Source organism: Manis pentadactyla, chromosome 16 (assembly GCF_030020395.1).
Source record: "Manis pentadactyla isolate mManPen7 chromosome 16, mManPen7.hap1, whole genome shotgun sequence".
Taxonomy (NCBI): domain Eukaryota; kingdom Metazoa; phylum Chordata; class Mammalia; order Pholidota; family Manidae; genus Manis; species Manis pentadactyla.
Genome location: NC_080034.1, coordinates 5,860,564 through 5,877,750, shown reverse-complemented (window position 1 = coordinate 5,877,750; position 17,187 = coordinate 5,860,564). Strand labels below are relative to the sequence as shown.

The 17,187-nt window shown below is 39.1% G+C and overlaps 1 protein-coding gene across 6 annotated transcripts in view; it reads left to right on the top strand.

Moving 5' to 3' along the window:
- The window catches only part of SENP6 (SUMO specific peptidase 6), a 115,635-nt gene that overhangs the window by 55,864 nt on the left and 42,584 nt on the right, over positions 1–17,187 (top strand). For all 6 annotated transcript variants that reach the window (XM_057494332.1, XM_057494333.1, XM_057494331.1 and 3 more), the window contains one exon: positions 11,907–12,055. In XM_057494332.1, the coding sequence (XP_057350315.1) occupies positions 11,907–12,055 (149 nt within the window). The remainder of the gene's footprint in view (positions 1–11,906; positions 12,056–17,187) is intronic.

Here is a 17,187-nt window from a genome sequence, read left to right as displayed (position 1 = left end):
GGAAGAAGAAAAGCTATAGAAGTAGCAGGTGGAAGAAAACATGGGAAGATTGATTATTTCTTTGACATATCTTCTTGTAGAGTAACTTCAGCATGTATAGGTTTTAAGCAACTACTTAAATTGCACACACACATTAACATAATAGGAGTATAGTTACATAACCAAAGCATATCTGTAATTACCAGCCATCTCCAGTGAAACCAAGAAAACCAGTTAGGCACCTTAGGCATTTGTGAAAACTTATCTATGATATGGTGGATATTGTCCAACTGAACTTGAACAGTCAGAGAGAAATCAGACAAATTAAAACAACCCATTACTGGGGAATGTTCACATCCCATATGTTCTTTTAACAGTAAATAGTCTGTAGTTGTAAGATTTTGGAGTGCTACAATTTGCACTTCTCCTAATTCTTGGTTGAGTTCCAACAGTATAGATCCAGTCAAATTTGTTGTTTTACTGTATGCACAGGCCAGCTTAGATATCTCCTTCCTCATTCCCATGGCAAGTCCAGGAACTGGTGGGATGAGTGCATCTACAGCTGTAGCAGTGCGTGGATCTTTGTTGCGGTTTTTTGATGATCATCTTCTGGCATGAGTCTTCCAGAGAGTGCTGATGTTGGAAGTTCTCTTTCATATCATATCTTAGTTCATTTTCGGGGTAGCCCAATTAGGCTTTGATCTTCTGTATAAACGCAAACAGACCCTTTGCCTACACTTTTATATGCCCTTTATACGCTTGTGTAGAACTCGTTGGAGGTTACCACACAGGAACTGCCCTTTTTTTTTTTTTTTTTTTTTTGCTATCACTAATCTACACTTACATGACGAATATTATGTTTACTAGGCTCTCCCCTATACCAGGTCTCCCCTATAAACCCCTTTACAGTCACTGTCCATCAGCATAGCAAAATGTTGTAGAATCACTACTTGCCTTCTCTGTGTTGTACAGCCCTCCCTTTTCTCCTACCCCCCCATGCATGTTAATCTTAATACCCCCTACTTCCCCACCCTTATCCCTCCCTACCCACCCATCCTCCCCAGTCCCTTTCCCTTTGGTACCTGTTAGTCCATTCTTGAGTTCTGTGATTCTGCTGCTGTTTTGTTCCTTCAGTTTTTCCTTTGTTCTTATATTCCACAGATAAGTGAAATCATTTGGTATTTCTCTTTCTCCGCTTGGCTTGTTTCACTGAGCATAATACCCTCCAGCTCCATCCATGTTGCTGCAAATGGTTGGATTTGCCCTTTTCTTATGGCTGAGTAGTATTCCATTGTGTATATGTACCACATCTTCTTTATCCATTCATCTATCGATGGACATTCAGGTTGCTTCCAATTCTTGGCTATTGTAAATAGTGCTGCGATAAACATAGGGGTGCATCTGTCTTTCTCAAACTTGATTGCTGTGTTCTTAGGGTAAATTCCTAGGAGTGGAATTCCTGGGTAAAATGGTAAGTCTGTTTTGAGCATTTTGATGTACCTCCATACTGCTTTCCACAATGGTTGAACTAACTTACATTCCCACCAGCAGTGTAGGAGGGTTCCCCTTTCTCCACAGCCTCGCCAACTGTTGTTGTTGTTTGTCTTTTGGATGGCAGCCATCCTTACTGGTGTGAGGTGATACCTCATTTTAGTTTTAATTTGCATTTCTCTGATAATTAGCGATGTGCAGCATCTTTTCATGTGTCTGTTGACCATCTGTATTTCTTTTTTGGAGAACTGTCTGTTCAGTTCCTCTGCCCATTTTTTAATTGGGTTATTTGTTTTTTGTTTGTTGAGGCGTGTGAGCTCTTTATATATTCTGGACGTCAAGCCTTTATCGGATGTGTCATTTTCAAATATATTCTCCCATACTGTAGGGATCCTTCTTGTTCTATTGATGGTGTCTTTTGCTGTACAGAAGCTTTTCAGCTTAATATAGTCCCACTTACTCATTTTTGCTGTTGTTTTCCTTGCCCGGGGAGATATGTTCAAGAAGAGGTCACTCATGTTTATGTCTAAGAGGTTTTCGCCTATGTTTTCTTCCAAGAGTTTAATGGTTTCATGGCTTACATTCAGGTCTTTGATCCATTTTGAGTTTACTTTTGTATATGGGGTTAGACAATGGTCCAGTTTCATTCTCCTACAGGTAGCTGTCCAGTTTTGCCAGCACCATCTGTTGAAGAGACTGTCATTTCGCCATTGTATGTCCATGGCTCCTTTATCAAATATTAATTGACCATATATGTCTGGGTTAATGTCTGGATTCTGTAGTCTGTTCCATTGTTCTGTGGCTCTGCTCTTGTGCCAGTACCAAATTGTCTTGATTACTATGGCTTTATAGTAGAGCTTGAAGTTGGGGAGTGAGATCCCCCCTACTTTATTCTTCTTTCTCAGGATTGCTTTGGCTATTTGGGGTCTTTGGTGTTTCCGTATGAATTTTTGAATTATTTGTTCCAGTTCATTGAAGAGTGTTGCTGGTAGTTTCATAGGGATTGCATCAAATCTGTATATTGCTTTGGGCAGGATGGCCATTTTGACGATATTAATTCTTCCTAGCCACGAGCATGGGATGAGTTTCCATCTGTTAGTGTCCCCTTTAATTTCTCTTAAGAGTGACTTGTAGTTTTCAGAGTATAAGTCTTTCACTTCTTTGGTTAGGTTTATTCCTAGGTATTTTATTTTTTTTGATGCAATTGTGAATGGAGTTGTTTTCCTGATTTCTCTTTCTGTTGGTTCATTGTTAGTATATAGGAAAGCCACAAATTTCTGTGTGTTGATTTTGTATCCTGCAACTTGGCTGTATTCCGATATCAGTTCTAGTAGTTTTGGGGTGGAGTCTTTAGGGTTTTTTATGTACAGTATCATGTCATCTGCAAATAGTGACAGTTTAACTTCTTCTTTAGCAATCTGGATTCCTTGTATTTCTTTGTTTTGTCTAATTGCCGTGGCTAGGACCTCCAGTACTATGTTAAATAACAGTGGAGAGAGTGGGCATCCCTGTCTAGTTCCCGATCTCAGAGGAAATGCATTCAGCTTCTCGCTGTTCAATATAATGTTTGCTGTGGATTTATCATAGATGGCCTTTATTATGTTGAGGTACTTGCCCTCTATTCCCATTTTGCTGAGAGTTTTTAACATGAATGGATGTTGAACTTTGTCAAATGCTTTTTCAGCATCTATGGAGATGATCATGTGGTTTTTGTCTTTCTTTTTGTTGATGTGGTGGATGATGTTGATGGACTTTCGAATGTTGTACCATCCTTGCATCCCTGGGATGAATCCCACTTGGTCATGGTGTATGATCCTTTTGATGTATTTTTGAATTCGTTTTGCTAATATTTTGTTGAGTATTTTTGCATCTACGTTCATCAGGGATATTGGTCTGTAGTTGTCTTTTTTGGTGGGATCTTTGCCTGGTTTTGGTATTAGGGTGATGTTAGTTTCATAGAATGAGTTTGGGAGTATCCCCTCCTCCTCTATTTTTTGGAAAACTTTAAGGAGAATGGGTATTATGTCTTCCCTGTATGTCTGATAAAATTCTGAGGTAAATCCATCTGGCCCGGGGGTTTTGTTCTTTGGTAGTTTTTTGATTACCGCTTCAATTTCATTGCTGGTAATTGGTCTGTTTAAATTTTCTGTTTCTTCCTGGGTCAATCGTGGAAGGTTGTGTTTTTCTAGGAAGTTGTCCATTTCTCCTAGGTTTCCCAGCTTGTTAGCATATAGGTTTTCATAGTATTCTCCAATATTTCTTTGCATTTCCGTGGGGTCCGTCATGATTTTTCCTTTCTCTTTTCTGATAGTGTTGATTTGTGTTGACTCTTTTTTCTTCTTAATAAGTCTGGCTAGAGGCTTATCTATTTTGTTTACTTTCTCGAAGAACCAGCTCTTGGTTTCATTGATTTTTGCTATTGTTTTATTCTTCTCAATTTTATTTATTTCTTCTCTGATCTTTATTATGTCCCTCCCTCTGCTGACCTTAGGCCTCATCTGTTCTTCTTTTTCCAATTTCGATAATTGTGACATTAGACCATTCATTTGGGATTGTTCTTCCTTTTTTAAATATGCTTGGATTGCTATATACTTTCCTCTTAAGACTGCTTTTGCTGCGTCCCACAGAAGTTGGGGCTTAGTGTTGTTGTTGTCATTTGTTTCCATATATTGCTGGATCTCCATTTTGATTTGGTCATTGATCCATTGATTATTTAGGAGTGTGTTGTTAAGCCTCCATGTGTTTGTGAGCCTCTTTGCTTTCTTTGTACAGTTTATTTCTAGTTTTATGCCTTTGTGGTCTGAAAAGTTGGTTGGTAGGATTTCAATCTTTTGGAATTTTCTGAGGCTCTTTTTGTGGCCTAGTATGTGGTCCATTCTGGAGAATGTTCCATGTGCACTTGAGAAGAATGTATATCCCGCTGCTTTTGGATGTAGAGTTCTGTAGATGTCTATTAGGTCCATCTGCTCTACTGTGTTGTTCAGTGCTTCCGTGTCCTTACTTATTTTCTGCCCAGTGGATCTATCCTTTGGGGTGAGTGGTGTGTTGAAGTCTCCTAGAATGAATGCATTGCAGTCTATATCCCCCTTTAGTTCTGTTAGTATTTGTTTCACATATGCTGGTGCTCCTGTGTTGGGTGCATATATATTTAGAATGGTTATATGCTCTTGTTGGACTGAGCCCTTTATCATTATGTAGTGTCCTTCTTTATCTCTTGTTACTTTCTTTGTTTTGAAGTCTATTTTGTCTGATATTAGTACTGCAACCCCTGCTTTCTTCTCACTGTTGTTTGCTTGAAATATGTTTTTCCATCCCTTGACTTTTAGTCTGTACATGTCTTTGGGTTTGAGGTGAGTTTCTTGTAAGCAGCATATAGATGGGTCTTGCTTTTTTATCCATTCTGTTACTCTGTGTCTTTTGATTGGTGCATTCAACCCATTAACATTTAGGGTGACTATTGAAAGATATGTACTTATTGCCATTGCAGGCTTTAAATTCGTGGTTACCAAAGGTTCAAGGTTAGCCTCTTTAGTATCTTACTGCCTAACTTAGCTCGCTTATTGAGCTGTTATATACACTGTCTGGAGATTCTTTTCTTCTCTCCCTTCTTGTTCCTCCTCCTCGATTCTTCATATGTTGGGTGTTTTGTGCTGTGCTCTTTCTAGGAGTGCTCCCATCTAGAGCAGTCCCTGTAAGATGTTCTGTAGAGGTGGTTTGTGGAAAGCAAATTCCCTCAGCTTTTGTTTGTCTGGGACTTGTTTAATCCCACCGTCATATTTGAATGATAGTCGTGCTGGATACAGTATCCTTGGTTCAAGGCCCTTCTGTTTCATTGTATTAAATATATCATGCCATTCTCTTCTGGCCTGTAGGGTTTCTGTTGAAAAATCTGACGTTAGCCTGATGGGTTTCCCTTTATAGGTGACCTTTTTCTCTCTAGCTGCCTTTAACACTCTTTCCTTGTCCTTGATCTTTGCCATTTTAATTATTATGTGTCTTGGTGTTGTCCTTCTTGGATCCTTTCTGTTGGGGGTTCTGTGTATTTCCGTGGTCTGTTCGATTACTTCCTCCCCCAGTGTGGGGAAGTTTTCAGCAATTATTTCTTCCAAGATACTTTCCATCTCTTTTCCTCTCTCTTCTTCTTCTGGGACCCCTATAATACGGATATTGTTCCTTTTGGATTGGTCACACAGTTCTCTTAATATTGTTTCATTCCTGGAGATCCTTTTGTCTCTCTCTATGTCAGCTTCTATGCGTTCCTGTTCTCTGATTTCAGTTCCATCAATGGCCTTTTACATTCTATCCATTCTGCTTATAAACCCTTCCAGAGTTTGTTTCATTTCTGCGATCTCCTTTCTGGCATCTGTGATCTCCTTCCGGACTTCATCCCATTTCTCTTGCGTATTTCTCTGCATCTCTGTCAGCATGTTTATGATTCTTATTTTGAATTCTTTTTCAGGAAGACTGGTTAGGTCTGTCTCCTTCTCTGGTGTTGTCTCTGTGATCTTTGTCTGCCTGTAGCTTTGCCTTTTCATGGTGATAGGAATAGTCTGCAGAACTGGGACGAGTGACGGCTGGAAGGACTTCCTTTCTTGTTGGTTTGTGGCCCTCCTCTCCTGGGAGAACAGCGGCCTCTAGTGGCTTGTGCTGCGCAGCTGCGCGCAGACAGGGCTTCTGCTTCCTGCCCGGCTGCTATGGAGTTAATCTCCGCTGTTGCTGTGGGCGTGGCCTGGCTCGGGCAGCTGCTCCAAAATGGTGGAGTCGTGTTGAAGCAGGAGCTGCTGGGAGGCTATTTATCTCCGTAAGGGGCCTCCCTGCTCCCTGCAGCCCAGGGGTTAGGGTGCCCAGAGTTCCCGGATTCCCTACCTCTGGATTAAGTGACCCGCCCTGCCCCTTTAAGACTTCCAAAAAGCACCAGCCAAAACAAAACAATGACCACCAAAAAAAAAAAAAAAGAAATAAAAATGTTTAAATTAAAAAAAAAAAAAGGTGGTCGTTCGTTTTTCTTCATTCTCTGGTGCCAGCCTCAGGCCTCTGCTCACCGGTCTTTCTGCCCTGTTTCCCTAGTATTGGGGTCCCTATCCCTTTAAGACTTCCAAAAAGCGCTCGCCGAAACAAAACAGCAAAAAAGCAAAAAAAAAAAAAAAAAAAATGGTCGCGCGCTTTTCTTATATCCTCCGACACCCGGCCTCCAGTGCCTGCTCACTGTTCTTGCTGCCCTGTTTTCCCAGTATCGAGCGCCCTGCACTCTGGCCTGGATGGCGGGGGCTGGGTGCTCGGCAGTCCTGGGCTCCGTCTCCCTCCCGCTCTGCCTGCTCTTCTCCCGCCGGGAGCTGGGGGGAGGGGCACTCGGCTCCCGCGGGGCCGGGGCTTGTATCTTACCCCCTTCGCGAGGCGCTGGGTTCTCTCAGGTGCGGATGTGGTCTGGATATTGTCCTGTGTCCTCTGGTCTTTATTCTAGGAAGGGTTGTCTTTGTTATTTTTTCATAGATATATGTTGTTTTGGGAGGAGATTTCCGCTGCTCTACTCACGCCGCCATCTTCCGCCCCTCCCCTCGCTCTTGGTATTTTGATAGGGATTGCTTTGAATCCATAGACTGCTTTAGGCAGGATGGCCATTTTTACAATATTAATTCTTCCTATCCATGAGCACGGAATATATTTGCAAGATTGCTTTTTATTTTAGTATTCCCTTAATTTTTTTAAAACATTGATATTTCAAACCCTAGGATCTGTAGTTACTGGCATAGCACCTAGAATATTTTTCTACTAAAAAGGAATCAGTCTTTCTGTAGCTCTTAACACTTGAGGTAATTTTCTCTATTTTCCTTTTTTTCCCTTTATTTTGCATTTAAGCGGCACTTAATATGAATTTTGATAAGTTATAGCCCTGTATCAGTACTTATTAGCATTGATAAGCATCTTCTAGGGTAAAATTAAAGTTGGTAAACAAGTATGATCTTTGGTCAGTTCACATTTCCTGTTGCCTTTTTGTTTGGTCCTTTTATATATTTTCTAAACATGTCGAGTAATAACAGTTACATAATCATATAAATTAAGATGTCTCATTCTTTCCCCTACCTTTTCTTTCGTTTCTTAAACTTCTTGCTTTCTCACCTGTTCTTTGCATCCTTGTCAAAGTGAATAATAGACATTATACACAGTCTCTGAATAAACATTTAATTGCATTTGTAGTGTACTTACATTATGATTACAATTTAAATCACCTGATTTAGCACTATTTAACTTATACAGAGAAGAAAAATATCCCCTCATCCCTTGACCAGTCAGGACCAGTAACCCTTGACCAGTTATTAGCATCTTAATATGTAACATCCCAGACTTTTTAATGCATATATACCCATTTTTAAGAAATGCATTCATACTACTATACTGTTCTTTAACTTGCTTTTCTACTTTTTTATATTATGTGGTTTCTGTAATCCCATTAAAAGATTATGGGATGTCCAAAAGATAAGAAAAAGCAAATGCTGGTGAGGATGCAGAGAAATGGGAACGCTCCTACAGTGTTGGTGGGAATGTAAATTGGTGTAGCCACTGTGAATAGATAGTATGGAGGTTCCTTAAAAAACTAAAAATAGAAATACCATATGACTTAGTAATTCCACTTCTGAGAATTCACGTGAAGAGAACAAAATCACTAATTTGGAAAGACATATGCACCCCTATGTTTGTTGCAGCATTATTTACAATAGCCAATATACAGAAGCAACCTAAGAGTCTGTCCATAGATGAATGAATGAAGAAGAGGTGGTACATATACGCAGTGGAATATTATTCAGCCATAAAAATTTTAAAAATTCTCCTATTTGTAACAACATGGATTCATCTAGAGGGTATTATGCTCAGTGAAGTAAGCCAGGAGGAGAAAGACAAATACCATATGATTTCACTTATTTGTGGAATATAAAAACAAAGCAAAACAGAATGAACAAAACAGCAGTAGACTCATAGACACTGAGAAGGTACTAGTGGTCACTGAGGAGGTAGATGGGTGGGAAAAGTGAGGGGGATAAAGGGACGCAATAATTTGCAATCACAATAGAAGTTGTTCATGAGACAGTAGTACAGCATGGGGAATATAGTCATTGAATCTGTAACATCTTTCTATGTTGATAGATAGTAACCGCACTAGAGGGGGTGAGGATTTAATAATATGGGTAACTGTTGAAACACTGGGTTGTATCTTTGAAACCAAGGTAAGATTGTATATCAGCGATACTTCAATTAAAAAAAAATGATAGTGGGATATCAGAGGAAAATCAGCCTGGAAAACTGAATTAAAGGAAGTTTAAAATCAAATGGATGAGGGTGTCTATGGTAGACTTATTTACAGTTTTATGTTCAAGTCTCTGTAATCATTTTTTAATGAATGCATGGTGACCCATTATATTTACCATAATTTATATTGTTTTCAGTGTTTCAATATTATATATTATAATTAATCTAGCACATTCATTTTATGTATTTGATCTATTGTTTTTTTAGATCAAATCCCTAGAAATAAGATGTTTAGCTAGGGAATCCAGCAGGAAATATCTTAGTCTTGCTATTCCTACTCTACTGTGTGGTCTTGGGTGAACATGTTATATTCTCATCCTTAAAAGAGGCGTTCAGCGGAAGCAAGCTTGTCACACAGATCTCACGTCAGGTCCCTCCCTGGAGGAGTGTGGTGGGGGTTTGGCAGCTGTGTCAGGGCTTCGCAACAGGGATCTCCATGATCAGCTCGTAAAACCGCCACGAGCCCTTTGTTAAGCATTTGTCGTTCCTGGACCAGTCAAGTTTTAAGTCTTTTGCCATTTTATTTTTCTGCCTATAGTTTGAGATTAGCTAATCTTCAGTTGAGTTACCATAATCTTCTCAACTGTTTTTCTATAAAAGATAGAATTCTAAAGATATTCTTAATCCTGATGTTAATTTTTTATGCTTACTGTCTTTTTATAGATCTGCTTTCCCATACACTGTCAGTCGTTTGCCATACCTGCATGTCATGTTGGTTTCAAAAGTTTCTTCTTAGAATTACTAATTATTGTCATTCTTTGCCATTTGTTTTTCCTTCAGAACCTTGTAGTAACCTTGTTAAGGGTTCAAGATTGGGATCAAGATTGTAAAATAATTTTTCTCTATTAGTAAAAATCTTCAGATTCTCTCAAAACCTGGGTGCACTTGTTTCCCCCTTTGTTAATTATGATAGGAAGTTGAGAAAATATGACACAGACATGATGAGACAGCTGTGGTGGAGAGAATAGGGTGTTTATGTGATCAGGTGTGAAGTGATAATGGTTTTTTAAATGTCAGTCTGCAGGCAAGCTCTGGCGGAGAAGTGCTACAGATACATGTTTGAGCAAAATGATGCACCACGATACTATGGGGATTACAAGATTGATGAAATATGTTTATAAGGGAAAGCTCTCTTCTGTACCAAAAAAGTTTAGTTCATAAGGCCGAAGAAACTTGGAGGGGAGAAAAAATGTTTTAAGACAGTTTTGTAAATTAAATTATGCCAATAATTGGCTGTGTATTCCTGATAACTGTGTATATTTTCTGAATTCCGAATCTTGTCTGCCTACATTTTTATTTAGTGCTGCATTCTAGTTCTTTAATATTCATTTGTGTAGAAACTGATTTTTATATGTAACCAGCCTAAGAAGTGAGGTGGTCCTCCTAGTAGTAGTTACTACCACATGGAGGCTCTGGGCTGGAGCGGCTTTCTGCAACCTCAGGCATTAGTACTTAGTAGCAGGTTTGGGGAGGCTGAGTCCATATGTTTCCAGATCTGAGTGAGTCAGTATTTCTGTGTGGCAAACTTCAGCCATTTTAAGAGGTGACATGGTAAGAGCATCCCTTCCACTCATGTAGTTTTTTCTTTTTTTAATATGTTGTATATTTTTACCTTTTGTAATATGATTCATGAATCCAGTCAACATTTTCTGAGCCCTTACATTGTGCTGTTTCTAGCACTGGGAAAACGCATGACTAAAGCATGATCTGTGCTCTTTGAGAACAGACCCTGTAACGGGATGAAGCAGGTCGGTGCACACAGTTACAGTAAAAGCAAGTGGGTGCTGACGGAGTCCGGAGCAGGTGCTGGGGTAGCCCCAGGAGCACTTGATCGTGCCTCGTGTTGGGCAGAGGGAGCCTCTTCACAGAGGAAGGCTTAAATTCACTAGATAGACGGGAACTTTGCTTCGAAGAGAGCAGCACATATGAAGAGGGTGAAAGAGAAAAACCCTGGAGAGACGCACTTCTGAGGTGGTTGGTTTGCATGGCAGATGGGCATCGATGACCAGTGCTTGCCAAGAGACAGCATTCAGAATTTTCTCCTTAACTACTAGAATCATTGAACGATAAGTACTGGACGATGGTCATGCTTCTGTGTCAGGGAGATCAATTTAGGTCAGAGAAAAACATCTGAAATGTAGTGGCTGTGGGGTTGGAGAGGAAGGAAGGAATTCCAAAGCTATTACTATTAGAATTCCCTTGGACATGAGGAAGGAAGTGCAAGGAGAGGTCAGTGATTATTTAGATTTTTAGTTTTGGTGTCCAGGAAAATGAAGGTGGCTGAACTGTGCCAAGGCTGAGTAGGGGAAATCAGTTAGTGGAACTCGGTGATTACACAGACCATAATTACATAACGTTCTTAAGACATTACCGCACATCAAACTCAGAAATACTAGATAGTGTTGATATTTATATGTAGATAATCTTTAGAAAAACAGAAGAGGACATTTAAGACTGAGAAGTGAAAGTGCCCAGCGAGCCAGGGCTGCGTGAGTGTGTGACCACGGCCGTGATAATCAGGAGCATGTTTGGTCTGTGTGCTTAGATCTGTGCTAATGAGGTTGGATTGTGATATATTGTAAGTTGTCCTGTTTTGGACTTCATTAGTTGTATAAAAATACTAATTATATATCTTCAGTGAAAATTTTTAAACTTATGTGAAAAATAATGAGAAATATTGTCTTTTGTGTTTCCTAAACTTAAAAAATCATTAGGTGGGGATAGTTTGCTTTTATATTTCAAAACTGTTGTACCCAACATTTGAATTCAAATTTTTCTCATTACTAATCTTAGAAGAATAAGTAATTTAGAAGAAAATGTGTGTGGGGGAGGTTGGGGGTGACTCTGTGCAGGCAGTGCCTGCTCCTTTGCAGCACGAAACCAGCTGCAGGGGGTGTCAGTGCCCTTGGTGGGTGGCCCCAGGTGGCCCTGGCCCAGGGGGGCTCAGCGGGGCGGCGGACGCAGCTGGAGGCTCTGACCTAAGTTCGGGTCATCCTTTATTGCGCATGTTGAAAGATTATTTAACCCAAGCATAATGATTTGAATAATACACATTAGCATTTTTTCATAGCAAAGGTCATGAGGAATTTATAAAATTTAATTTCAATACTTTTGTTTTTTTCTCCTTCCTTTAGATCGTATAGTGAAGAAAACAGAAGAATCTGACTCACACTTGGAGTCCGAAATTAAAAGAAAAGTATCACAAAAACGTCACAGTACAACATACCAGTCTACTCCACCTCCTCTGTCTACTGCTAAAAAAAAATGTTTGACTGATTTAGAGGTGGGTGGGGAAATTGTTTTTGCTCATCAGTTGGTATGTTTAATATTATTTTTACTAATTAAATTCTAGGTGACCTTTTCTTATTGGACTAGATGAGACCTAGAGAAATTACTCAGGCAAACTTTTCTACCTTCATTAGATTGTTTTATTTATTTATTTATTTATTTATTTATTTATTTGGCACACTTTTCAAAGTTTATTGCACACACAAACATAATAAGAACTATAAAGGAGGGCTTCCCTCCCCTTCCTGTACACACATTGATTCTTGGTGGTCTTATGTAAATCTGGATTTTCTTTTTTGGTATCATAAATCTACAATTACATGAGGAACATTATGTTTACTAGGCCCCCCCCTTCATCATGTGCCCCCCACAAGCCCCATTAGTCACTGTTCATCAACATAGTAAGATGCTGTAGAATCACTACTTGTCTTCTCTGTGTTGCACAGCCCTCCCCATGCCCCCCATGCACTATACATGCTAATCATAATGCCCCCTTTCCCCCCTCCCCTTATCCCTCCCTTCCCTCCCATCCTCCCCAGTCCCTTTCCCTTTGGTAACTGTTAGTCCATTCTTAGGTTCTGTGATTCTGCGGCTGTTTTGTTCCTTCAGTTTTCCTTTGTTTTTATACTCCACATATGAGTGAAATCATTTGGTACTTGTCTTTCTCTGCCCGGCTTATTTCACTGAGCATAATACCCTCTAGCTCCATCCATGTTGTTGCAAATAGTAGGATTTGTTTTCTTCTTATGGCTGAATAATATTCCATTGTGTATATGTACCACTTCTTCTTTATCCATTCATCTACTGATGGACACTTAGGTTGCTTCCACTTCTTGGCTATTGTAAATAGTGCTGCAATAAACATAGGGGTGCATCTGTCTTTTTCAAACTGGGCTGCTGCATTCTTAGGGTAAATTCCTAGAAGTGGAATTCCTGGATCAGAAGGTATTTCTATTTTGAGCTTTTTGAGGAACCTCCATACTGCTTTCCACAATGGTTGAACTAATTTACATTCCCAGCAGCAGTGTAGGATGGTTCCCCTTTCTCCACAGCCTCGCCAACATTTGTTGTTGTTTGTGTTTTGTATGGTGGTGATCCTTACTGGTGTGAGGTGATATCTCATTGTGGTTTTAATTTGTATTTCTCTGATGACAAGTGATGTGGAGCATCTTTACATGTGTCTGTTGGCCATCTGAATTTCTTCTTTGGAGAACTGTCTGTTCATCTCTGCCCATTTTTTAATTGGATTATTTGCTTTTTGTTTGTTGAGGTGCGTGAGCTCTTTATATATTTTGGATGTCAACCCTTTATCGGATCTGTCATTTCTGAATATGTTCTCCCATACTGTAGGGTACCTTTTTGTTCTATTGATGGTGTCCTTTGCTGTACAGAAGCTTTTCGGCTTGATATAGTCCCACTTGTTCATTTTTGCTTTTGTTTCCCTTGCCCGGGGAGATATGTTCATGAAGAAGTCACTCATGTTTATGTCCAAGAGATTTTTGCCAATGTTTTTTTCTAAGGTTTTTATGGTTTCATGACTTAGATTCAGGTCTTTGATCCATTTCGAATTTACTTTTGTGTATGGGGTTAAACAATAATCCAGTTTCATTCTCCTACATGTAGCTGTCCAGTTTTGCCAACACCAACTGTTGAAGAGGCTGTCATTTCCCCATTGTATATCCATGTCTCCTTTATCGTATATTAATTGACCATATATGTTTGGGTTAATGTCTGGAGTCTCTAATCTGTTCCACTGGTCTGTGGGTCCGTTCTTGTGCCAGTACCAAATTGTCTTGATTACTGTGGCTTTGTAGTAGAGCTTGAAGTTGGGGAGTAAGATCCCCCCAACTCTATTCTTCTCAGGATTGCTTTGGCTATTCGGGATCTTTGGTGGATCCATATGAATTTTTGAACTATTTATTCCAGTTTGTTGAAGAATGCTGTTGGTAATTTGATAGGGATTGCTTTGAATCTGTAGACTGCTTTGGGCAGGATGGCCATTTTGACGATATTAATTCTTCCTATCCAAGAGCATGGGATGAGTTTCCATTTGTTAGTGTCCCCTTTAATTTCTCTTAAGAGTGCCTTGTAGTTTTCAAGGTATAGGTCTTTCACTTCCTTGGTTAGGTTTATTCCTAGGTATTTTATTCTTTTTGAATCAATTGTGAATGGAATTGTTTTCCTGATTTCTCTTTCTGTTGGTTCATTGTTAGTGTATAGGAAAGCCACAGATTTCTGTGTGTTAATTTTTTATCCTGCAACTTTGCTGAATTCCGATATTAGTTCTAGTAGTTTTGGAGTGGAGTCTTTAGGGTTTTTTATGTACAATATCATGTCATCTGCAAATAGTGACAATTTGACTTCTTCTTTACCAATCTGGATTCCTTGTATTTCTTTGTTTTGTCTAATTGCCGTGGCTAGGACCTCCAGTACTATGTTAAATAACAGTGGGGAGAGTGGGCATCCCTGTCTTGTTCCCGATCACAGAGGAAAAGCTTTCAGCTTCTCACTGTTCAGTATAATGTTGGCTGTGGGTTTAACATATATGGTCTTTATTATGTTGAGGTACTTGCCCTCTATACCCATTTTGTTGAGAGTTTTTATCATGAATGGATGTTGAATTTTGTTGAATGCTTTTTCAGCATCTATGGAGATGATCATGTGGTTTTTGTCTTTCTTTTTGTTGATGTGGTGGATGATGTTAATGGATTTTTGAATGTTGTACCATCCTTGCATCCCTGGGATGAATCCCACTTGTTCATGGAGTATGATCCTCTTGATGTATTTTTGAATTCGTTTTGCTAATATTTTGTTGAGTATTTTTGCATCTATGTTCATCAGGGATATTGGTCTGTAATTTTCTTTTTTGGTAGGTTCTTTGCCTGGTTTTGGTATTAAGGTGATGCTGGCTTCAAAGAATGAGTTTGGGAGTATTCCCTCCTCTTCCATTTTTTGGAAAACTTTAAGGAGAATAGGTATTATGTCTTCTTTGTATGTCTGATAAAATTCTTCAGTAAATTCATCTGGCCTGGGGGTTTTGCTCTTGGGTAGTTTTTTGATTACCGCTTCAATTTCAATGCTGGTAATTGGTCTGTTTAGATTTTCTGTTTCTTGGTCATTCTTGTAAGGTTATATTTTTCTAGGAAGTTGTCCATTTCTTCTAGGTTTTCCAGCTTGTTAGCATATAGGTTTTCATAGTATTCTCTAATAATTCCTTATATGTCTGTGGGGTCCGTCGTGATTTTTCCTTTCTTGTTTCTGATTGTGTTGATGTGTGTTGATTCTCTTTTTCTCTTAATAAGTCTGGCTAGAGGCTTATCTATTTTGTTTATTTTCTCAAAGAACCAGCTCTTGGTTTCATTGATTTTTTTTCTATTGTTTTATTCTTCTCAATTTTATTTATTTCTTCTCTGATCTTTATTATGTCCGTCCTTCTGCTGACTTTAGGCCTCATTTGTTCTTCTTTTTCCAATTCAATAATTGTGACTTTAGACTATTCATTTGTGATTGTTCTTCCTTCTTTAAATATGCCTGGATTGCTATGTACTTTCCTCTTAGAACTGCTTTCGCTGTGTCCCACAGAAGTTGGGGCTTTGGTTTGTTGTCATTTGTTTCCATATATTGCTTGATCTCTATTTTAATTTGGTTGTTGATCCATTGATTATTTAGGAGCATGTTGTTAAGCCTCCATGTATTTGTGAGCCTTTTTGCTTTCTTTTTACAATTTATTTCTAGTTTTATACCTTTGTGTTCAGAGAAGTTGGTTGGTAGAATTTCAATCTTTTTGAATTTACTGAGCCTCTTTTTGTGGCCTAGTGTGTGGTCTATTCTGGAGAATGTTCCATGTGCACTTCAGAAGAATGTGTATCCTGCTTCTTTTGGGTGTAGAGTTCTGTAGATGTCTATTAGGTCCATCTGTTCTACTGTGTTGTTCAGTGCCTCTGTGTCCTTACTGATTTTCTGTCTGGTGGATCTGTCCTTTGGAGTGGGCGGTGTGTTGAAGTCTCCTAGAATGAATGCATTGCATTCTACTTCCTCCTTTAGTTCTGTTAGTATTTGTTTCACATATGTTGGTACTCCTGTATTGGGTGCATATATATTTATAATGGTTATATCCTCTTGTTGGACTGAGCCCTTTATCATTATGTAATGTCCTTCTTTATCTCTTGTGACTTTCTTTCATTTGAAGTCTATTTTGTCTCATACTAGTACTGCAACACCAGGTGCTTTCTTCTCCCTGTTGTTTGCATGAAATATCTTTTTCCATACCTTGACTTTTAGTCTGTGCATGTCTTTGGGTTTGAGGTGAGTCTCTTGTAAACAGCATATAGATGGGTCTTGCTTTTTCATCCATTCTATTTTTCTGTGTCTTTTGATTGGTGCATTCAGTCCATTTACATTTAGGGTGATTATTGAAAGATATGTACTTACTGCCATTGCAGGCTTTAGAGTTGTGGTTACCAAAGGTTCAAGGTTAGCTTCTTTACTATCTTACTGTCTAACTTAACTTGCTTGTTAGGCTACTATAAACACAGTCTGATGATTCTTTATTTCTCTCCCTTATTTATCCTCCTCCACTCTTTATATGTTAGGTGTTTTATTCTATACTTTTTTGTGTTTCCCTTGTCTGCTTTTGTGGGTAGTTTATTTTATTTTTTGCCTTTAGTTAGTATTTGGTTGTTCTGCTTTCTTTGCTGTGATTTTATTTTCTCTGGTGACATCCATTTTGTCTTAGGAGTGCTTCTATCTAGAGCAGTCTCTTTAAAATACCCTTTAGAGGTGGTTTGTGGGAGGCAAATTCCCTCGACTTTTGCTTGTCTGGAAATTGTTTAATCCCTCCTTCGTATTTAAATGATAATCGTGCTGGATACAGTATTCTTGGTTCAAAGCCCGTGTGTTTCATTGCATTAAATATATCATGCCATTCTCTTCTGGCCTGTAGGGTTTCTGTTGAGAAGTCTGATGATAGCCTGATGGGTATTCCTTTCTCTCTCTAGTTGCCTTTAATACTCTTTCCTTGTCCTTGATCTTTGCCATTTTAATTATTAAGTGTCTTGGGGTTGTCCTCCTTGGGTCCCTTCTGTTGGGAGTTCTGTGGGTTTCTGTCTTCTGAGAGACTATTTCCTC